Consider the following 24,547-nt stretch of genomic DNA (forward strand, 5'->3'; position numbering starts at 1 on the left):
TATCGTGAGCCAGCGGCTTTTTTTTCCTATTGAATAATAACATCTAATAATTCCACTTTCATCGTTATTTTCCTCTGTTAACAAATACAAAGTCGATGCTCTCGAAGTATGATTTTAACTTCATGTGAGGTCTACTACTACTGTGACACATTTCTGTGAATCCACGCAGGTAAGTATTTTTACAATATTCGTGTGACATCAAGCTTTCGAAATAACAAAGATTTTGCATGAAGTAAGAATGGCGTAGTTTATTTTCGGCCATTTTTTAAAAATAGGGGTTCGATGAATCGTGAGCCACTTTTTACTGGGAATTGTGAGCCACTCGCGTTTTGACATTTAACAAGGTAACAAGGTTATTGGATTTGCAAGCATTGCATGTCAGATTGATAATCATTATTTTGTAATTTTTTTCCTATTGATTAACAAATATTTTACTTTTCAGAGATATAAATAAACCTTTTTGTAAAAAAAACTATTATTTTTATTTAATTTACAAAAGTGGCTCACAATTACCCGAGATTTTTATTAACTTGAGAAAATGGGAATTTTTTGCGTATTTATGGTAAAATCTCATGTAAAACAAGAAGATGGAAAGCAATAGATGTGTGCTTACACTTTAAGCTTTCCAAAAAGGGATCCTATGTTCAATTTGGAATGCTTGAAGTGCCTTAAAAACAGTCCCGAAAGTGGTGAGGTTCGGCACTACTATTTCCATGACCGTCGTTATACATACGTGTATGGGCGCAAGGGCGCCCAGTTGCACTGTCGAACAAATAATGCAACATTCATGCGAAATAGTAGAGCAAAAAAACAGTCGAACAAATCGGAGAAGATACCGAAAATCCGAGTGTTGCATGAATAAACATGAGTCAATGGTACGTGTTGCGTATCAGGAATAGTGCAACTACCTCAAATTGAGAAAAAATCTTCACGGATCAAGTTTCAAACAGCTTTCAGAAGTCCATGTGCAAGTTCAATTCATACTTACAAATTCCATCGTTCGGAGCAACAACGGTCAACAATACAATTCGACAAATTAAAAATCAAAGGACAAGTGGACCACAACGTAGTCTCATCGCTGCTAATGCCAAACGAAGCACATAAGTTTTTACAAATATACTTCATGGGTAGTGAGGACATAAATCGCATATTCGCCAGTGGCGTAGATGCATATTGCGGTTACCGGCACATTGAAATACAGTAAACGACATTTTTTTACCCATAGTATTTATCAAGCTTGTGCTTGGTTTCAGGTGTTTTTCTTTCCCCAAAAAATAATGATTAATGAGCACATGAAGTTCACTTTTTCCATTTTGTCTTTAAATAGAAAATTAACCATGCTAAAACTCCCGCCAAAATTACCAAGGTTGACAAAATCTCGTAAAACTTTCTAAGCAATTAGCTGATAGAAAACACCAATGGAAAAAAATATTTATGGGTGGATAGATATGTGTTCATTTGGTAACTCCGACCGATTACACTACCCGACCCGTTTTTTCTCAAGGAACCAACCCACTTTTTATAATAGATTTGAAGCTTTGAAATTGTTTTTCTACAGCAGAAATTTTTTACAAGAATTTTAATAAAACTATTTATTGTTTTGTTATACCCGTAATCAAAAAAGAGTTAAGGGGTATATTAGATTTGTGGTAAAAGTGGATGTGTGTAACGCAGAGAAGGAAACGTTTCCGACCCAATAAAGTATATATATTCTTGATCAGCATCAATAACCGAGTCGATAGAGCCATGTCTGTCTGTCCGTCTGTCCGTCTTGTTTGACTCCTGGATCTCAGAGACTATAAAAGCTAGAGGAACCAAATTTTGTTTCCAGACTCATGTGATATCACACTGCTACAAGTGTATTTCAAAATATCGCCCCGCCCCCTTCCGACACCACAAAGGAAGAAAATCTGTGGCAGCCACAATTTCAAAGATACGCTTAAATTAATTAAATCATAATTATAGCCAGAATGAAGAAATTCATTTTCAGTTGCTTCCCCTGCCCATACTCCTGCCTACGACCACGCTACTCATTTTCCTTCTCGCTCGCACACTCGCCGCGTTCAGTGCGCGAGCAACCCCTAGCGGAGGAGATGTAGAATCTAAATGGTACTTGTACAATCTACATGTTAGATGTAGAATATACATTGTATATGGGCAGTTCCGCCAAAAGGTCCACCAGGCCAAAAATCATAAAAAGTCAATAAAAACCGATTTCCATATAATTTTTTCCGGATATTTTTTTCTAAATTTATTGAAAGGTAACTAATTTACTTTATTGACATATAATTTCATTAACTTTCATCCTAAATCCTATGAAAATAAGCAAAATTTCACGTTTTTGGTATTTTCTGGTATTTTTATAGACATGTTTTCTGTTACGGCATGAACCTAAATGGCAGCGCGAAAAACCTTTGCGCCTAACAGCACCGAAACCAACATAAGCCGAACAAAGGGTTAAGCCGGGCGAATAGCGTAAAAAGGGTTAAGATCGAAAGGTTAAGCAGGGCGAATGGCAGAAAACGAGCAGAGAAGAAAGGAAGAAAAAGGCGTGAAAAAAGCAGCTAAGGTTAAATGAAAAAGCGGTACAAGTTTTTTAGCTCCTCTGTATAGAAAATTCATTATCATTTATAAACTTAAATATTCATAATTATCCACCCGAAACACCTGTGAATAAAGAACATTGAACATTGAACTGAACGATCGACTACAAGAGACTCATTAAACGTACGGCCCAGATTTGGAGACATTGCCCGGCGAGGCAATATTCTAAAAAACTTTAACCTGCTTTAGCGGAGTGCAAGTCGAATCATTGCGACCGATTAAAAGAAGATCGGCGCGCGACGCAGTCAGCTGCGTCACGAGAAGATTCGACATTGCAGGTGAGATATCCTCATAGAGTTGAACAGAAAGGCTAATCTCTTACATTCGAGCGACACGAGGTTCGTGTATAACCAAACTTAAGACCACGCGGCAAAACACATCGAGTACAAATGGATGGAGTTAATGGTCAGCAGTCGAAATCTGGAGGCAGTAACCCGTGTGGACTAAGAGATTTATACGCGCCTGAAAAGACGCCTGGTACGGGTCCTGAGACCGAGGGAAGCGAAGGGGAAATGTCTCACGTTAGGGATACGAATATAGACGTGATCTCGGCGGCGGCAAAGGCCGCACCTAACGTGCCCATCGCAGTTCCAGAACGTCATCAAGTACCAGAGCATACCAACGGAGGGGGATGGACTGATCAAGTCTCTTCACCAAGAACGAGTTCCATGTATAACTTAGAAGCATTGGCTCAGCGGAGAGCGGATACTATGGGAAGGCCGACCTATGCCAGTGCTTTCGAAGGAATGCGTCCCATATCGACGTATTCAGGACCGCCCCAAACAGGAGGTCTTATGAGCTCTACGGTCCTCAGCGGAGGTTGGAAAAAAGCAGTTCCCAGCTGTACCGGAGGCGACAATTCAGGAATGACTGCGGCGAATCGGATTGGATGCCTATGGGGCCGAATCCAAACGAGACAATGCAGAGCGGCGCTATGCCTTATCCAATGGGTGCACCGGCATCGAGCACTTATTTATGTGGGCAAAACCCCATCATACGCGTGTCGACTGCACAGAATTATCCAAGTACGAGCCGAAATATGTCGGACCCGTACGCGTACGTGAATAACCAAGTAGTCGCGGCAGCGGGGATGGAAAGATGCTTGACCCGCGAGCAGATAGCGACTAGACAAGTCATCAATAAGGATTTGCCATGCTCTTCCGGCAACCCCGAGGAATGGCCCATGTTCATTGTAAACTTTGAACAATCTACCTAACGTTGCGGGCTTAACGAGCAAGAAAATCTCATGAGGTTTGCAAAAGTGCCTGAAAGGTGCCGCTTTGGAAGCAGTACGAGGAAAATTAATGATGCCAGCAACAGTTCGACTAGCCATCGAGACTCTTCGAATGTTATATGGCCGACCAGAGGCTATCTATCACACGCTTCAAACAAAGCTACGAATGGAACCGTCCGTGAAATCGAGCAGCATTGAAAGCCTAGTTCGTCTTGCGCTGTCGGTGCAAAACTATCGTGCGACCGTCGACGCAATAGGACTTATCGTGCGACCGTCGACGCAATAGGACTATCCGCTTATCTAAATGACCCAATGTTACTTCGTGACCTTGTAGAGAAACTTCCATTCGACTTGAAGCTGGACTGGGCAAGGCAAAGCGCTGGACTCCCGATGGCGAATATCGTCGTTTTTGACGATTGGCTATTTCGAGTGGCGTCATGTACAAGCACTGTGATGCCCGTCGCATCCGAGAAAGAAGCCTGCGCGAAGGAGAAGAATCCAAGGGTCCGGCTTATGGTGCATAACGATAGCAACGCACAACAACCCTGTCGTAAGTGCAATGGAATCCACAAACTGGAGGACTGTAAGCAGTTTCTAGATCTAGAGAGGTCAAGTAGATGGGACTTCGTAAAAGAAAGTAAGCTTTACTGGAGGTGCCTTGGCAAGCACTTTATAAGACACTGCAGGTCATCAAAAGTATGTTCCGTCGATGGATGCTCGAGAAAGCATCATTTTCTCCTTCACAACAGTAACCAGCAAAGTACGAAGGTAGGAAACAAGACAAAAGAAGAAGCTACGGTTCTGCACACAATGCAGAACGAAGCTGCGTTGTTTGGATATGTCCCCTTAACATTGCACGGGCCTAGCGGCCAAATGCAAGTGTTCGCATTGATAGATGAAGGATCTGCCTGTACCCTGGTCGAGACGGAAATAACGGAAAAGCTGGGTATTGATGGCCCCTCGGACGAGTTATGCTTACGCTGGACGGGAGACATCACGCAAAGAGAAGCAGAATCCAAGTGGGTAACCTTAACGATCTCGGCAAAGGACAACGCGGCGCGCAAATTTACGCTCCAAAACGTGAGGACAGTCAAAAACCTGGATCTACCGAAGCAGACGCTCGACAATTCAATCCTAAAATCTTATTAGCACTTGGAAAAGCTACCGATACTCGGCTGATGTAAGAGCGTCGTTGATCATCGGACTGGACAACGTGAAACTTGGAGTTCCACTGAACGTGAAAGAGCGCGAAGATTCAGAGTTCATCGCCGCCAAGTCCAGGTTAGTTTGGTCTGTTTATGGCCGCAGAAAGAGTGACGGGCCGGCAAGCCCGCGAGTAATGCATGTATACGAATGTAATAACCACCCACCGCTAGACTATCTCATAAAAGAGAGCTTCTCATTGGACGCGGTAGGCGTAAGTACATCGAAGAACACACTCAGGTCCAAGGAAGATGAAAAAGCCAATTCCATACTGGACAACACCACGAGGTTCCGCAGCGATATGAAGAGATGGGAAGCAGGACTTCTCTGGCGGTACGACAACGTGGAACTTCCATCTTCCAGAAATATGGCCATGCGACGACTTCGGTGCCTAGAATCCCGTATGACACGCGACAATGAGCTACGAGAGTTTGTAAACAAACAAATTCAGAGGTACGAAGACATCGGCTACGTCCGGAAACTTGAAACAGATGAAATGGTCGAGGGAAAGCGCTCCTGGTATTTGCCCGTATTTGTAACCAAAAACCCAAACAAAGGCAAATTAAGACTCGTGTGGGACGCAGCAGCCAAAGTGGAAGGCACTGCTCTTAACTCAATGCTACTTAAGGGCCCTGATGAACTGCCGTCATTCGTAGGAGTAATAACGCGTTTTCGAGAGAAGTCTATCGGCATCAGCGGAGATATCCGCGAAATGTTTCACCAGGTTATGATACGTTCGGAGGACCAAAGCTCACAGCAATTTCTTTGGAGATACGGCGACAACAGTCGAGAACCGGATAGGTACGTAATGAATGTAATGACCTTTGGTGCTTCTTGTTCCCCAGCAGCAGCGACCTACGTGAGAGACAGAAACGCAAAAAGATTCATGAAGCAGCAACCAGAGGCAGTAGAGGCCATATTACGCAACACCTTCGTAGACGATTGGCTCCAAAGTTGCGACTCCGAAGACGAAATGGTCCGCTTAGCGCTGGAGGTGCGAAAAATACACAAGGAAGGAGGCTTCGAGATGAGAGGTTGGATATCTAACTCAAATACCGTAATAAGAGCGCTCTCGGGAGAGGGAGACCATCAAGAACGCGCCATAGAGATGACGGATTCGACAAGACGGGAACGCGTGCTTGAGATGTGGTGGGATCCAAGAACTGACTACTTCACCTTCATCAATAAGTTCCAGGATGACATATACGACGAAAAGAAAACGGTGACGAAGCGGCTAATTTTACGCATAGTCATGACCATATTCGATCCTCTGCAGGATGTGTGGAGGTCTGCCGTAGGCTAGGACGAAACAGTCGGAGAGAACGAACGCCAACGCTGGTCGTTATGGGCACGGCAACTTCAAAACATCGAAGAATTAAGGGTTCCACGCTATCTTGGTTTTACGAGAGAGACATCTAACATTCAATTACACATCTTTACAGACGCAAGCATAAACGCCTTTGCAGCCGTCGCTTACCTGAGGATCGAACAACAAGTAGACGTCCGGTGCACACTACTCGCTTCCAAAACAAGAGTGGCACCATTAAAACCGATCTCTATTCCCAGGATGGAACTTATGGCAGCGATCATAGGCCTACGACTGGCAAAGCTCATTGCTCAGGAGCTTTCCATTGACGTCGAGCGACGTGTTTTCTGGACCGATTCGAAAAACGTGCTGTATTGGATATGTTCAGATGCCCGAAAGTACCATCAGTTCGTGGCGCTACGAATAGGGGAGATTCCGGAAAACTCAAATATATCGGATTGGAGATGGGTACCCTCCGCTCTAAACGTAGCAGACGAAGGAACGAAGTGGACAAAGGAATCGAGCTTCGACCCAGACGCAAGATGGTTTTCCGGTCCACCGTTTCTATTCAAAGAAGAAGAACACTGGCCGATTACTCAGCTAAGCCCTAGTAATCTGGAACGGATACACGTACACAAATTGAAGGAGACACTAACGTCGACGCCGCTATCAAGGCTAAGCAGCATAGTCCCAAATATAAACCGCTTCAGTAAGTGGGAAAAGTTAAGAGGAACCCTAAGATGTGTGATGCGATTTCTGACCAAAAAGGATCTAGCGTCGGAGGAAGCAACACTAGCCACTCACTTTCGCGACATAGAAGACGTCAATAACGTTATCTACCGAATGATCCAAGAAGAGGCTTACTCTGAGGAAACGACCCTCCTACGGCAAGGAAGCATCGTGAGTAAGAAAAGTTCGATCTATAAATTATCACCATATCTTGATGAAGCAGGCGTACTGAGAATACGCGGCCGCATAGATAGATCGATCGGCATATCAAGGAATCTGAAACGGCCAGTAATCCTACCCAGCGGACATTACATCACTCATCTTCTTATAGATTATTTTCATCGGAAGTTTCAGCATCAACTTACGGAGATCGTGGTCAACGAGATGCGATAGTTATATCACATATCAGGACTGAGGGCAAGAGCTCGCGCCATAGCGAAAGCTTGCCAAAAATGTCGCAATAAAAGGGCGCTTCCAGAGGCGCCGGAGATGGGAAGCTTGCCACCGGAGAGGCTAGCAATCAACGAACTACCGTTCACGAACACAGGCATCGACTACTTTGGCCCACTAGAAGTAAATGTAGGAAGACGGCGAGAGAAACGATGGGGTGTTTTATTCACTTGCCTCACCGTGCGAGCAGTACATATCGAGCTGGCGAATTCACTGTCTACGGACGCATTCATGCTAATGCTGGAAATGTTTGTAGCCCGTCGAGGAGTCCCTAAGAGAATCGTGTCGGACAACGGGACAAACTTTAGAGGAGCGAGCCGACTACTACAAGAAGAAATCGCAAGAATCTCATCAGACGACCTGGAAACCAAATACCCGGAAATCGAATGGTCCTTCATACCACCAGGAGCACCTCATATGGGCGGTGCGTGGGAGAGGATGATCAGATCTGTAAAATCCATATTATCCGAGATATTGGAAGAGAAACATGTACAAGAACCAGTGCTGATAGCGGCGCTGGCAAAAATAGAAAATATGCTGAATTCCAGACCCCTGACTTACGTGCCATTGGAGAGTCCGGAAGCTGACGTACTTACACCAAATCACTTCCTGAGAGCAGAGACCAGTTCGATGGCAGCGAATGACGACAGCAGCACGATCGGAGTTTCAGTTGGTAAGAGTTTTCGCATTGCAGGTCAGATGGCGGACAGCTTCAGAAAACGATGGCTGAAGGAATATCTACCAAGTCTTACTTCACGAACCAAATGGCATGGCCCTCCAACCAACCCCATCCAAATAGGAGACGTCGTGGTTCTAGCTGACGAAACAAGCACCAAGGCGCAGTGGAGGAAAGGCGTCATCATGGACCTTCAAGTAGCCAAGGACGGGATTGCCCGCAGCGCGGTGATTCGCACTGCATCAGGATTGCTAACTCGGCCAATTGTTAAGCTGGCCAAGTTAGACTTGAAGACGACAAATCAACATGCCGACCAGAGAGCTGCAACGAGTAATTGTTTTTTGGGCAAACTCGAACACTTACTCAGAGTTTTTGTGAGTCAAACAATTTGGTTCAGCAGCATGAAGTGATTGGTTTGCGCCGGTTTGAAACGAACGGGTAAAGGCCAATCACTCAAGGAATATATCATACGTGATTGCATATGAGCGTTCGTTTTGGTTCAGTCTGAACGTCTGATCGAACATGCTTTTCACAATCAAGCTTGTTCGAGACTGACTGTCCGTTTGTGCTCGTGCGCCACCCAACACCACCCAACGTCGGGTTAAACCAGCCAAAGCGACGCTTCGGGTTCATGTACGGCTCCATTTTGCATTGGAGTGAAAATTTTTTGTGTCAACACCTGCATCAATTTTCGGTGGTAGATTTTTATCAAAATATACGATTCATAATGGAAATTAGTTCAAAAACTGTGTCTGAACAAATTGCGAATGGCACCTACACTCTGACTGGTCGTCGCAAGGGCCGAAGTTTTGTTTGGAATATTATATCCGAAACCCGAAGCCGCACGTGTGCAAGTGTGTTAAAATACACAGCAAGTCAAGCAGTCACGTAATTTCAAAACCGTCTCAGCGTTGGACAAAAGTGAGGCAGTTGAGAAATGCACATCTTGGGTCACTGAAGACTGCCGCCCATTTTCGGCTGTCCAGGGTCCTGGCTTCATTAAAATGGTGCAGTTTTTTATCAAGATTGGGTCAACTTATGGTGAACACGTCGATGTGGAAGATTTGTTGCCGGATCCAACAACAATTTCCCGAAAAGTAAAAAAGTACGCAAATGAAAAAAAACAGGAGCTTAAAGACGAAATAAGTGTCATTGTTAGCAGCGGTGGAGCATCAGCTACAATCGACATGTGGACGGACAACTACGTGAAGCGCAACTTCTTAGGAGTTACATTCCACTACCAAAAAGACACAAAATTTGTTGACATGGTTTTGGGAATGAAATCAATGGATTTTACAAGGTCCACCGGTAAAAACATTTCTGAAAAGCTGAAAAGTGTTTTTAATGAGTTTGGAGTGCATTCTATTGAAAAAATTTAATTTATTACTGACCGGGGAACTAATATGATTAAGGCATTAGAAGGGAACACACGCCTTAACTGTAGTAGCCATTTATTTTCGAACGTTTTGGAGAAATCGTTTGCTACCACCCCAGAGCTTACAGATGTTTTAGAGTCGTCAAAAAAAATTGTCAAATATTTTAAAAAGGCTAATTTGCAGCATCTCCTACAAACTTCTCTAAAAAGCGAATGTCCAACACGCTGGAACTCGCAATATAGAATGTTAAAGTCCATAATTGATAATTGGGGAGAAATAAATAATATTTTGAAAAATAATGAGCAAAGCCAACGATTGCTACATATAAATATAACCACTGTCAAAGCCCTTGTAGATTTGTGCGAGAATTTTGAAATTATTTTTAAGAAATTGCAACTTTGTAGTTCTCCATCGCTTTGCTATGTTTTGCCATCTATTCTAAAAATTAAAAGCCTTTGTATGACAAACACTGAAGATATATCTGCAATATCCATTTTAAAGGAAACTATTATTCAAAACATTGAGGATATATGGATAGCTAATTTAAGTTTGTGGCATAAAGCTGCATTTTTTTTATACCCACCAGCGTTAAGTATGCAGCCAAATGAAATTGAGGAAATTAAAAACTTTTGCATTTCTCATATTCTTGATAATGGTAATTTAGCAAATATTAAAGAAAGGGACTCTTCAAGCTCACCTTCATTTGCGGCATCGCAGGTTTCTTTTGATTCGAGTAGTGACCTTTTTAATCAAAGTAATTTTGATTTAAGCGGCCAAGTATCATCTGATAAAGAAAATGACGCTTTCTTTTTTGAAAATTTAATAAATCAACCTGTTTCAAAAATCATAGAAATGCCGGAAGAGGAAATAGAAAGATATTGCAAGGAAAAAGTGAATATGAATGCAAATTTTAATTTGATGGAGTGGTGGCAAAACAATCAAAAGAAATACCCCTATTTATCAAAACTAGCTTTTGAAATTCACTCAATGCCAGCTAGCAGTGCAGCGGCTGAGCGCTCGTTTTCTTTGGCGGGCAACATTATAACAGAAAAACGTAATAGACTAGATCCAGGTTCGGTTGACAGCTTACTTTTCTTAAATTCCTTTCTTAAAAATTTTAATTCCTAAATGTGCATATATAATTTAAATTTCTATATATATCTAGATATTTTGATCTCATAAAATTTTGTATATGTTAATTTCTGTTATTTTCTATAATTTTGTATTTTAGTTTTGATTTGTATATTTTTATAACATAAATGAAATAAAATGTTTATTTTCTAACTCCATTCCCATTTAAAATTTATTTTGATTTTTAATCAACTCGAGTTTTTTGGCTTCACTCCCAGTAAATTCATGTGCAAGAAACCCAAGGTCAAATATGTTATTTCTCTTTTCGGGACTTCGTCCACTTCGGTAACAATCATACATGCGTCCCATACCCGAAGGTTTAATCAAGCCTTTGAACGAAAACGCATTAAACCGGTGAACGGAAAATACCCGAAACTTCATTGTGTGTTCGAACCTGCCCGAACCCGAAAACTTGGCTTCGACTGAGTAAACCCGAACGAACATATTTCTGCTGAGCGTTTGAGTTGAGTTGAAAATAATTTTTTTAAGGGGTATCGAACAGGCTCGACCATACTCATTGCCGTTCTCTGATGCCGACCAAGACGTAACCAGAACTTTGGCAAACATCACGAAAAACGACGAAGTTTGCGAAGGGGGGAATGTTACGGCATGAACCTAATTGGCAGCGCGAAAAACCTTTGTGCCTAACAGCACCGAAACCAACATAAGCCGAACAAAGGGTTAAGCCGGGCGAATAGCGTAAAAAGAGTTAAGATCGAAAGGTTAAGCAGGGCGAATGGCAGAAAACGAGCAGAGAAGAAAAGGAGAAAAAGGCATGAAAAAAGCAGCTAAGGTTAAATGAAAAAGCGGTACAAGTTTTTTAGCTCCTCTGTATAGAAAATTCATTATCATTTATAAACTTAAATATTCATAATTATCCACCCGAAACACCTGTGAATAAAGAACATTGAGCATTGAACTGAACGATCGACTACAAGAGACTCATTAAACGTACGGCCCAGATTTGGAGACATTGCCCGGCGAGGCAATATTTTCTTTTACTATTATCTCCTAGGAAGAAGATGATTCTTAATAAAAGTTTCTCCTTAAAGTCTTTCTAACATATTAAACAACCTAAAACCATTATCAGAACGTTGGTCCAACCACGGCTAACAGTATATTTTTAGGCTTTTATAATTGGGATCGGTAACGTCACGCCAGTAACGTTCGCCAGATGCCTTCGCGGTTTAACAAAAGGGGAAAGTTTCAGTTAATAAGTTTAAAAATTAACTCTCAATACTTCATTTATTACCACAAAAAAATTTATACAAATAGCTCTATCCAATTCGCAGAGTTTTGACATTTTGTACCCCAACCTCGAAAACCACTTCTGTTTTATGTAACGCACTTTTAAGTCATACTTTGGCTTATATCTTTAAAATCGTACGCTCGATTATTTCCACTTTTCTGGTGAATATAGGTCTAACCAAATTATATTCAACGAGAATAATCTTTTTTCCAAATTTCAGCTTTTTGACTATTTTTTTTCAACATTTTGTCGTACGAATGTAACGTAACGCCAGATAGGAACTGCCCATATGTAGATAACATATGTAGCAAAAAAATGTAAAATTTTTTTTTTTAATTCTAAAATTCTAAAAAATCATAAGCTTAAAAGTAGTATAAGTAGAGCCGCGTCCCCAGAAGCGACTCACACATTCCTTCTTGTTTTTTTATGGATAGCACTTGTTTTTTTTCATTAATTAAATATCTTACATTTTGTTGTTAAAAATTTTTTCAATTCTGAAAAGCACTTCGTGGTTTTAGCTTACGGTTTGGGAAATATTAAGCTTTCAAATGCAAAAATTATTATTTTTGTGGGTTATTTTTTTTCAAAATTTTAGCTTTAAAAGCTCAGATTAGATTTGGAGGTTTACATTTTTTAAAAGATTTATGGTTTTAATACCCGTACTCTAAGAGTTAACGGATATATTATCTTCTGTGAACATGACTCGAAACGTTCCTTCTCGTTTTTTCTATTTTTGGCTATCCTTTGCTTCTGACCATGTTTCCGCTGCCTACTTGGCTTCGTCTGTTCGTCAACAGGGAGGCGAAGTCGGTCCCGGTTCCGGAGATAAAATGCCTCGTCATACCCAAGACATACTATTTGTTCTTGTATTGTAGGAAATTCCGTTTAAACAATTCGCTTGTGCGAGCGTTCCGAGTTCTGCGCGTCACCAAAGACTATGTATTAGTTGCTGGAAATTTTCAGACCGAAAAGTACGGCTCAGAAAATGCCTTTGTAGTTGTTGTAGGATTCTAGGACTCCGAAATGACGAAGCCGAGTAGATAGCTGGCCGCGGTTTTAACGCGGGGCGTCACAAAAAACCCCGCCATTGAACTGCTTTTTAGTACCTCATGTAACATCTTGGCATTGCATAGTTGAATGAAGTGGAGTCATGTGAAATGAATAGACATAATGCAAATTTCAAAGGAAACCCTTCCCGAAAAGTCGTTTAAAATTTATGGAAACAACATAATGTGTAAAACTTGTGACAAATTTGGACGATTGTAAGTGGTCTCACAAAATGTGTGACCATTCAAAATCTCACATATGTAATTTTTTTTCTTCAAGCAATTTAAGCGTTTTTTTTTTCTTTCTAAAATTTTTAGTCAGTTTTTGGCAGGTGTCCCTGCCATTAACGCAGAGGCCGGCAGCGTCGTATTCACTGTGCATAGGAAAAATTTCTCAGGCAGCGCAGTCGGCACACGTACAGCTTTGTGTGGCTCTGCTGCCGCAGCGACAGAGAATCAACTTCGTGTGCCCTATGTACAATTGCGGCACAGAAATAAGTGACGTATTTGCCTTCGTGTCAATTGTCTTCGCACACAAACGCACTAAAACATGAGTTTGTATGCCCTGCATTATATTCAAAATAATGTTAGTATTATGTTGGTTTTGTTATTAGTTTATAAAAAATAAATTAACTTATTGGAAAAAGTTTAGTTTTGGTTGTAAAAAATCCTTTTTCCATTTCTTGCCTGGAAGTTGATATGCAATGACTGCACCTGCCGCATGACGCGTGTTACCGAGCCGATCGCGAACATGCAGGAAAGATAGGGGTTAGACTAATACTCGAGGAAAATTAAAGAAAATCACAATTAAAAGAATTAAAAGACATGCAAAGATACCTAAGAAATAGTACTAATTACGGGACAGATATGTTGGTATTAGTGATTTAAGAAGAAGCAAATTAGTGGCGGATTTTATATGGTAGAGAGAATTATAATCCGAGCATAAGACCCTAAACGGTTAATGCGAGGAATAATTTGATCTACAAAGTGGAAGGAATAAAGTTTCTAGTGAATCTAATAGGAATCCTGAAGTTTATGCGGCTCAACAAGTCAGGTTTATCTACATCACACTTGATCAGGTTGTGCACAAAAAACACACCAATCTTTTTTCTACGACTGACTAACGTTGGAAGGTTTATTTAAAGCAATCTACGAGGGTAAGATGGCAGTCTCACACTTGCATCTCAGCTAATGCAGCTAAAGTTTTTCTGGACCGTTTATACGGTCCTGGTGTACTTTGTACTGGGGGCACCATACACAATATCCGTAAGATAAAATTTGAATTCCATGAAGAATTAATGGATAGGGTGAATAGTTTAAGCACGGGTCCAAACACAGCGTCGGTACAGTAAACGAGTACACAGCCAGGAACTCCGTCAGGACCTGGTGAATACACCGACATAAATAGTCGAAAATTATGCAGCCGTTAGCTTTCATTTAACACGAGGCTGAAAATGCCGTTCGTATGGAAATGGAAAATGGATACGGCTGTCCAGAGTAGCTTTCATGAAAATAGGTTTGTCGGGCTTCCCAGTCCGTTATTTAGTCGTAAATTATTTAGATAATAATTAGTGGAGCAGCATAACGTAAATCATCTTTATTGTTTATTATTTGCACTGTCCACTGTACAAATCACTGTTAATTAGCCTATGTCTATGCACGGCAGCGGGCGCTCTTTCATTTTTATCTCGCCTTCTTCGCTTTGTTGTTGCAGTTGCAGCATCCAAGCTGGTCTCTCGCGTTCCATATGAAGTTCGTGATCGGCTTAGCATCTGCCCAAAGCTGCTCTCCTTTCATCTCTCGCTTTCGCTCTCTTTCAAGACTTGCTGCATAGGGCGCTGGCAAGTCGCCCCTTGTAGCCAGTCGAGAGATAACACTAGTCAACACGATTTTCCTCAAGGAACAAAACGAACTTTTTCTTAAAGATTTGGGGCTTAGAAATGGTTTGATTTTTTTTTTTTTCTATGGCAGTACTTTTTTTTAAAGAATTTTTGAAAACTGGTATTTTTTTCAGCTCTAGTATCTTACGTCTGGTTGCAAAGAACTTTGCTATTTTGAAAAGATAATTAAAACAGCTAGTTAAGCCCAAACACTTTGTGATTACAGCTTACCGTCTGGGAAATATAAAGCATTGAAATGCAAAAATGATGATTTTTGTGCGGTATTTTTTACGAAATTTTGACTTTAAAAACTCAGGAAAAGTCGAAAAAAAATTATATCCTGTGTCATCTATTTTTTTGTGTTTAGGTGCATTAATTTGGCGTCGTTTAAGGTATCGCTCATTAAAATCTATGCAGAGACTTTGGAGCTAAAATTCGTTAACCAAACCTAAAAATGAAAAAAATGAACAAAAAATACCTTTTCGATGGTTGCGGGCCCAACTGCCAGTTGTAAACAAAGCAAACTTAAAACGGTTGTACATTTGGTACCTGATCGCGTTCTTTTGGTATGAAATGTTGTTGACAGTTACTTTTTCGTTATACCCAATCTGAGGTAGGGATACCTGTTCAGGTCAAATGTTTCCTTTATATTCTCACAAGTGCAGGTCCACAAAAATTAGAAATAGAAAGACCTGAGATATGGGATTTCATTCCTTAACCCATACAGCAATCAGTAATTTTTAGTCGTTTCAGTCAATTCTAAAGATATATGTACAAACTTTTTTGTTTGGTGTTATGTTGCTACATAAGTGATACATTTGGTTTGCTAATGCTTGTTTTTTTTTTTTTAATAATTTAAGTTTTCTGGCTGTTTTCCTTTTTCATTCGAACCAGATTATCTTATGAGATTCCACACATAGTCGCCTATAATGTTCTCATTCCAAACACCTTTATAACGTTGTTCCATAGATTTGAATTGTTGATGAAATCTCTCTCCGTGTTCATCACTAACGTCGCCTAGGTTTGTCGGAAAAAAGTCCAAGTGGGAGGCAGAAAATGAACTTTTGGTGACATATTTGCCCCGAATTTTTTTTTTCTTAATTAGCTCTTGGACGATATTAACATAAACATCAGAGAATATAAAGGAACCAATTGACCTGAACAGGTATCCTACCTCAGATTGGGTATAACGAAAAAAGGAACTAATTATCTTTTCAAAATAGCAAAGTTCTTTACAACCAGGCGTAAGATACTAGAGTTATGTGAAAAAAATAAGTGCTACCTCTGAAAAAAGGTTTAAAAAAATACCAGACTTCAAAAATTCTTCAATAAAAGTTCTGCCATAGAAAAAAAAAACCATAATTCTTTAAAAAATTGTAAATCCCCATATCTATCAGAAAAAGTCGGTTTGGATCCTTGAGGAAAAAAAAGTTCGATTTTGTCGAGTAGTGTAATCGTCGTATCCATCACATCGCTTTATTATATCGGTCGTCATACTGACGTCTACTTTCCCTTACCAATACGAAATAAACTGTAAAACATTACCTATTGAAACGCTCGACTTTGTTCTTAATAATAACTGAGTTTCAACGGCTATTAAAGTTTTTGGCAACTGCCTGATTATTGTTTGCCGTCGAATTAAGAAATGATAGCGGGGATGCTGTTTAGGGTCCTGTGAAAAGCGCATCTTGCATCGATATAGGTAGTTTTTATAGCATTGAACCTTAAGAACGGACTTATTTGACCGAGCTATTACATGGCGAGAGAGAGAAGTAGAACCAACCTCTTGTGGTTTTGGCACCACAGGTCTAGTAATATCCGGCTCAGATTGAGATTGGGATTCAAAGACATTTTTTTGCTACATCTGATATCTACATCTACAATGTATATTCTACATCTTACATGTAGATTGTACATGTTTCATTCAGATTCTACATCTCCCCCGCTAGGGGTTGCCTCGCACTGAACGCGGCAGAGTGTGCGAGCGAGAAAGAGATAGGTACCGGGTCTCTGGCAGGGGGAGGCAGAGGAAGCAACAGAAAATTAATTTCTTCATTTTGGCTATAATTTTGATCCGATCTGCTTCAGATTCGGCAGTCTGGTAGATATGGGTATCGTATCTTTAAAATTGTGCCTCCCACAGATTTTCGTTCTTTGTGGAGGCGGAAGGGGGCGGGGCGAAATTTTGAAATACACTTGTAGCAGTGTGATATCACATGAGTCTGGAAACCAAATTAGGTTTCTCTAGCTCTTATAGTCTCTGAGATCCAGGCGCTCATCGAGACGGACAGACGGACGGACGGACGGACAGACGGACGGACAGACGGACGGACAGACGGACGGACGGACATAGCTATATCGACTCGGCTATTGATTCAGCATCAATATATAGTATATATATATATATGTATACTTTATGGGGTCGGAAACGTTTCCTTCTCTGCGTTGCACACATCCACTTTTACCACAAATCTAATATACCTTTTTTTAAATACGGGTATAAAAATGTCTGTATCGTGATTTTCAACATTATTTAATTGGGATTTTTAAGCCAAGAATGCTTAGATCAGCTTAGTTTAAGTTTTGTTGATGAAGCACCAAACATTGCCAATGTAAGAAACTGGTGTCGCGAATTTAATCGTGGAATTCCTTCGTTGCAGGACGACTTTCGTGAAGGTCGTTCAAAATTAATTGTTGTGCCATAAAATATCGATGCTGTGCGAGAAATGATTGAGCATCTTGCTTCCTTGGGCATTACTATGATGACCATTAATAAGATTTTCCATGATCAACTCTTGGTAAAAAATATGTGTAAGCGTGAGAGAGAACCCAATCAATTTAAAAATCGAAAATTTTACCAAAAACAATTGTAGTACTTCAAAAGCTGTGTTCAACATATATACAGGTTACAAATCATGTATGTATAAATATAAAAACGAAAAAAAATCAATAATCGACGGTACAAAGGCTGATTAAGGCCTGTTTTAGTGATATTTTCTTCTGAAAGCTAAAAGTACTGCGAAAATAAGCTAAAATTTTTCAAAATAGGGTTTCGTATTCCTGAAGAAAATTGTTGAAAAAATTAAAACCATTTTCAGCGCCTAATAGCCGTTAAATGGAACGTGCGAAAATGATGCCCATAAGAACCCTGTGGATAGAAGAAGACAATGATGCGGCGCATGATTGGCCAATGATGCCGTATTCTGTGTAGTATTTTTACAAAATACAGCAATTATTCGAGGTATCGACGGTTATCGATGTGGTATGGGGTACAGCTGTTCTTATCGCATAAAACAATAACAACAAAGCTAAAAAATTATGCCAAAAAAGATTCGGCTTTGGTGTAAACGACTCGCCTCAAATTTCCGCACCGTCGACAATGATGCGGCAGTGTAAAACGGCTATTAGTTGTGTTTTCCATAGTTAGGCCAGAAACTTAAAAATCAGCCTACGTATAAGAAAAACAAAACGATAAAAGTGATACAAGGTATAGCTGCCATATACACATGTTCAAGTTAGCGTATTTTTTTAACTTTGACCAAGTGTTCAAGTCTTTACCTCTAAAAGTATTAGAATCCGACTAAAACTTTTTATTTTAATAGTTCATAACAAAAGGAACATTCTAAGACCCTGAAACCTTTAAAAATAAAAATTTTCCATAAAAAGCGCCCCCTACTGTACATACACTACTGATCAAAATAATAAGTACAGGGGCATCGTGCTAATTTTTTATGGAATATCTCGAATGTTTTTGAATGCACGGCTGCCAATTTTTTATGTTTTTAAAGATTACAGTTTTGCAAAACATTTATATCAAAATTGAAAGGCCTTTATTCAATTCTAAACTTCAAATTGTGCTGGATGGGCATTTTTGGTGTGGTCAAAATAATAAGTACACTGGAGTTAATTAAAAATGTTTAAGGATTTCATCAGGATTTTGCATAATAGTCTATGGCTGATTTTTTGGCATGGCGTTGAACCGGTACATCTTTTTTGATCCTATGACCAAATTCAGGTATAAAACGAGAAGGAACGTGTGAGTCGCTTCTAAAGACGCGACTCTACTTATACCCGTACTCAGTCAGTATTTACATTTTTGAACGTATGATTTTTTAGAATTTTAGAATTAAAAAAAACATTTTTCTACATCTGTTATCTACATCTACATCTACAATGTATATTATACATCTAACATGTAGATTGTACATGTACCAATTAGAATCTACATCTCCTCCGCTAGGGGTTGCTCGCGCACTGAACGCGGCAGAGTGTGCGAGCGAGATGGAAAATGAGATGTGTAGTCGTTGGCAGGGGCAGGGGAAGCAACTGAAAATTAATTTCGTCATTCTGGCTATAATTATGATCCGATCTGATTCAGATTCAGCAGTCTGGTATATATGGGCATTTTCTACGATACTGCGTTTTTAGTTTAATCGTATCTTTAAAAATGTGCCTGCCACAGATTTTCGGCCTTTGTGTGGGCGGAAGGGGGCGGGGCGAAATTTTGAAATACACTTGTAGCAGTGGGATATCACATGAGTCTGGAAACCAAATTGGGTTTCCCTAGCTCTTATAGTCTCTGAGATCTAGGCGCTCATCGAGACAGACAGACAGACAGACGGACAGACAGACATGGCTATATCGACTCGGCTATTAATGCTGATCAAGTATATATATACTTTATGGGGTCGGAAACGTTTTCTTCTCTGCGTTACACACATCCACTTTTACCACAAATCTAATATACTCCTGAACTCTTTTTTGAGTACGGTTATAAAAACATATTGACCAACACTATGCAACCATATGCTGAGGTAAACATGTCCTTGAGACGGTTCTTTCAAGAGGACAGCGACTCAAAGCACACTTATACACACTTATTAAGATTCATAATTCAAGGTGAATTTATTTACTTACCTATTATCAAAACATATTACACTTTTTAAATCATATATTAAAGATTCATAGTTCAGGGTGAATTTCTCTACTTACTTATGTATTTCTGGAGAATCATACGACAGCAATCGAATCAATGGTGGTATTCCTCCTAATGATCGTGTACGTTGCTTATTTGGGTCATCCATGTAACATAAATGTTGCAAATATGCTGCTGCATTTGCTTTTATAGCATTGTTCGGATTACTGAGAAAACTTATTACTTCTGAAAGATTTGGATCACGCCACCTCATGGTTGAACAAAGGTCGTTGTCGGATCCGCCGATATAATCTTCTTTCTCCCCCACTCCTCGGGGGGGAACAGCATTTATAGAATTCATGGCGAACTGAGGTAATTTAAAATCAGCTGTACCGTCAAAAGGTCGACATTGAGACTCGCCAATAGTTTCAGACCCATTTAGGTTATCATCAAAAGGACTTGCAGTGAATTGTTTCAGATTAGTGCTTGTACCTTGTATTCCATAACCAGGTTCCGTCGTGTAGCCGTAAGGTACTACGGATTCATCAGTATAGTGGGACTCTACACCACAAGGTATACCTGAAATCCCATATTCTGGCGTCTCGTCAAATTGGGCGGCTTGTATGTATCTTACAGTTGGACCTAGTGAATGATTCTCCATACCGGCCAGGGCAACTTCTGGAGAATCTGTCTCGATCTTATTCTGAGGACCAAGTACTGAACAATGAGGCGTAATATGTGATATGGCACCAATCCCTGGCGGCTTTGTGATGTATATTGGTGTATTTGTATATCCAGCTGCCGAAAATTGTTCGAAATTTTGAAAAGATGCATACTGGGTTTGCATACTGTTTGCCTCCTGTACCAAAGATGGATCCATGTTCAAACTATGTGCTGGATTCATGATTTAACTATATCAAATTAAAAAAAAAAAATGTTGAATAGTAAAATTTATATACTATGTTCTGCACTCCATAGTTAAAACAGCGGGGGCTAGAAAATTAATTTCTTCATTCTGGCTATAATTATGATCCGATCTGATTCAGATTCGGCAATCTGGTAGATGTGGTCATTCTCTACGATACTGCGTGCGGAAGGACGTTTCGGAAGGACGAAATTTTGAAATACACTTGTAGCAATGTGATATCATATGAGTCTGGAAACCAAATTTGGTTTCTCTAGCTCTGATAGTCTCTGAGATCTAGGCGACAAACAAGACGGACGGATGGACAGACAGATATGGCTATATCGACTCGGCTATTGATGCTGATGAAGAATATATATACTTTATTGGATCGGAAACGTTTCTTTCTCTGCGTTACACACATCCACTTTTACGACAAATCTAATATACCCCTTGACTCTTTTTGAGTACGGGTATAAAAACAATTATATTATTTTGTTAATTATTTCTCTAAAATATGACTTTCTTATTTAATTAGTAAAAAGGTCATTTAAGGACAAGTTCTTCTTTATTAAGGCTGATTCCACTTCTGGAATGATGTAATTTTTAAACAGTTTTAAATGTTAAACAGTTTAAAATATAAAACCTATACAGTTCGTGTTAGCGAGAAGTAAAGAAGTAAGAAAAGTAAAGATAATTAAAACGGCACATCCTGATCTGGAAATCTGGTTGGCGTAACCACGAATCACAACATTTTTACTTGTAAGTTTCCAAGTTAGTACTTTTCACATTTTTGAAATTGGATCAAATTGCACATATTCTAGAAAAACAAAAACAAAGATAAAAAATGCCAAATTAAACCCAAAATCGATTTCCGGATAGAGGATGTTTGATATTTTTCAGGCTGAAGCAGTTTAAAAAATGACAGGTTTCACCAGAAAAGGGCTGAATTGGCATCACTGATATTGAAACTAAGTGACAGAATTCAAACATTTCGAGCGGTATCGATGGGTGCATAGTTGCATAGTGCAATGCTTGCATGGCATGAGGAAAGCAGTTTACATCCGATCAAGAATTTTAGACAATCAAATTACCGGTTTTTTCCAAATATCTCAATTTTTGAATTAATTTACATATGTATGTACAGTGGTGCTCATAGACTTAAGCCACAAGACTTCAACCAAGAATTTAAACGAAAATTAAGAAAAGTTGTTATTTCACAGCTCCAATTTTTTGTGTCACATTAGTTCTATATATCAGTGTTCTAATAGAAGAATAACCCAGCTATAAAAATATATATTCAACGAAAAACTTAAAAAATCTGAGACCATCTCCAAAATGTCCTGCTCACATACTTAAGCCACCTGGAAAAAAATGGTTGAAAAATTTAAAATTTGCCCAATACTCCTTATACTTTTAATAAATTTACTTAAATATTGAGTGGAATGACCTTTCTGCTTAAGAACAGCGGAGCAACGCTTTGGCATTGAATCCACAAGACGTGCGCACTGTTGAGGGGTGATTTTCTTCCATTCTTCTCGCAAAATTCGTCACAAATCGTTTTTATTTGCTGGTTTTTTTTGGCCAACGACTTGTTTAAGAATTCCCCACAAGTTCTCTATAGGGTTTAAGTCGGGGCTCTGCGGTGGCCATTGCAAAACATTGATTGCCTCTTGGTTAAGCCACGACTTGACTATCTTGCTGGTGTGTTTCGGGTCGTTGTCCTGTTGAAATATCCAGGCAATTGGCAAATTATCGGCATATTCTCCAGATAAATTGTTAATAAGGATGTCCCTGTACATTTCGACGTTCATAATGCCTTCTATCTTCACTAGGGGACCTACGCCCGATGCGGTGAAACAGCCCCAGACCATAATCGAAGCGCCACCATGTTTAACGGTCTTCTTCGTGTATTTGGGGTCCAATTGTTTGTTGGGAGTTGGGAGGACGTCGTAAATATGGTTTACCATCAATCCCAAAGACATTAAACTTGGATTCGTCGCTCCAAACAATCATGTTCCAAAAATTGGGACCTTTTTGAATATGCTCTGTGGCGAATTGAAGGCGCTTTTTAACATTTTTAATGGACAGCAAAGGTTTTTTTTTTTGGGCAATGCGTCCATATAACCCGATTTCATTTAGCCGTCTTCTTATGGTCTGAGCTGACACATTCACGCCATAATCTGCCACCATTTGACCTCTGATTTGCGTCGAAGTCAAGAACGGATCGGCTTTACTGATTTTGGCAATCCGTCTATCGTCGTTTAAAGTGGTTTTTCTGGGCTTTTCACGTGGAATATTTTCCCAGGTTCCATGTTTCTTATAAAATGCAATGGCATTTCTGATTTTGCCACGCGAAAAATGTAGTCTTACAAATTTGTAGAATACTTGTGCTTTTTTCGTAATATTCCCATATTAGCTTTCTTTCGGCCGGATTTGTATTTTTATTTTTAGCCATAGCGGTCAAATTGTTTTGGGAAACGTATTTAGTATTCAATATTTTAGTTTAGAAAATAACTAGCACAACTTTCCCGGAAAAAACACAAGTTTGACGATTTTAGCTCAAGGTGGCTTAAGTATATGAGCAGAGCGCAATACTCCTTTTTGACATTTAGTCAATTTTTTGGGAACCCCCGAATTCCTACTTGTCATTTTTTACTGTGATCAACTGCTTAAATAACAGTGTTGCAAAATGTAAAAATTTCAGGCCGAAATAAATATGTTCAAAAAAGTTATTAAGAAAACAGTTTATGGTAGTGGCAGTGGCTTAAGTCTATGAGCACCACTGTATGTATATCACTATAAAAGGTGGAAGACCTTTAGTTTTTCATCATTCTGGAGAGATGTACATATTTACATGTACATTGTATATACAATTAATAGGATCTGTACATTCCATATTTTCCACGATATGTATATGTATGTACATACATTCCATACATACATAAGCTTCTTGTAAAAAAATATTTACAAATGTATGTAGGTAATACCTACTAGGTATGCACATATAAGCATCGAACATGCCACGCCCCCTTATGTATCTACATAAGTATGTAGCCATTCGAAATATAAAATTTTGTGCTAATTACATGTTTCAACTGTTATATGTATGTACATAAAAATATATATTTTTTATATCTCTTCAGTTTAGCAGCACACATTAAAACAATTAATTTAAGGGTAGACTTGGGTAAATTTAATTATTGATTTTTCAAACTTGCTGTAATGGGACCGATCAGATCTGAAAAACTTTAGTCATGGAAGTTTATGGTGCTTTTTTGACCGATATACATTAACATAAATTTAACACAAGATAGAAAATGTACAATTTTTTGGAAAACAATTATGTTGGACATACTATGAAGTTGAGTCTGTAGTCTTCCATACAGATATTCACACCATATATAAATGTATTCATTTTTGTGCTCACCAATTGATGAATCTTTTAATGTTGTTATTTACGTTAATTCACATTTTCAATACCTCTAGATTATAAAATATGCATTTTCTGCGAAACTAGCAAGTTATCACTGAGTATATGAAAAAACGATTTTGCAATGTTATTCTTTTTTTAATAACCAGGGATTCCAATGATATTAAGAGTAGTCTGACCGAATCGTGAACGCTAAAATATACCATTTTTGTTTTCCAATTATACTAAAATATACCATTTCCGGCCTAAAATATACTGTTTCAAAACTCGAGCACTAACCATACAGTATACATATATGTAGATGTGCCAGTTCATACAACAAAAGGGGCGCAAGCTGAGTGTTCTGTCCCGGCTCCCAGCGCTTCGGCTCTGTGAAGCTGAGACACTCGGGTCGGGAGCCAGGCCATTCGG

The 24,547-nt window shown here is 39.5% G+C and overlaps 1 protein-coding gene across 2 annotated transcripts in view; it reads right to left on the reverse strand.

Moving 5' to 3' along the window:
- Positions 1-24,305, reverse strand: part of LOC111080790 (catenin delta-2) — a 38,065-nt gene extending 13,760 nt beyond the window's left edge. Inside the window, exons 1-2 of one of the 2 annotated variants that reach the window (XM_041594235.1) lie at positions 24,134-24,305; positions 19,877-20,710 (exon numbers count right to left, since the gene is read on the reverse strand). In XM_041594235.1, coding sequence (XP_041450169.1) covers positions 19,877-20,703 — 827 coding nt within the window. In that variant the 5' untranslated portion in view covers positions 20,704-20,710; positions 24,134-24,305. The remainder of the gene's footprint in view (positions 1-19,876; positions 20,711-24,133) is intronic. The other variant, XM_041594236.1, reaches the window with a different exon arrangement.
- Between the last annotated feature and the right edge of the window lie 242 nt (positions 24,306-24,547).

The sequence above is a fragment of the Drosophila obscura genome, unplaced genomic scaffold (genome assembly GCF_018151105.1).
Source record: "Drosophila obscura isolate BZ-5 IFL unplaced genomic scaffold, ASM1815110v1 contig_24, whole genome shotgun sequence".
NCBI classification, from domain to species: Eukaryota; Metazoa; Arthropoda; class Insecta; order Diptera; family Drosophilidae; genus Drosophila; species Drosophila obscura.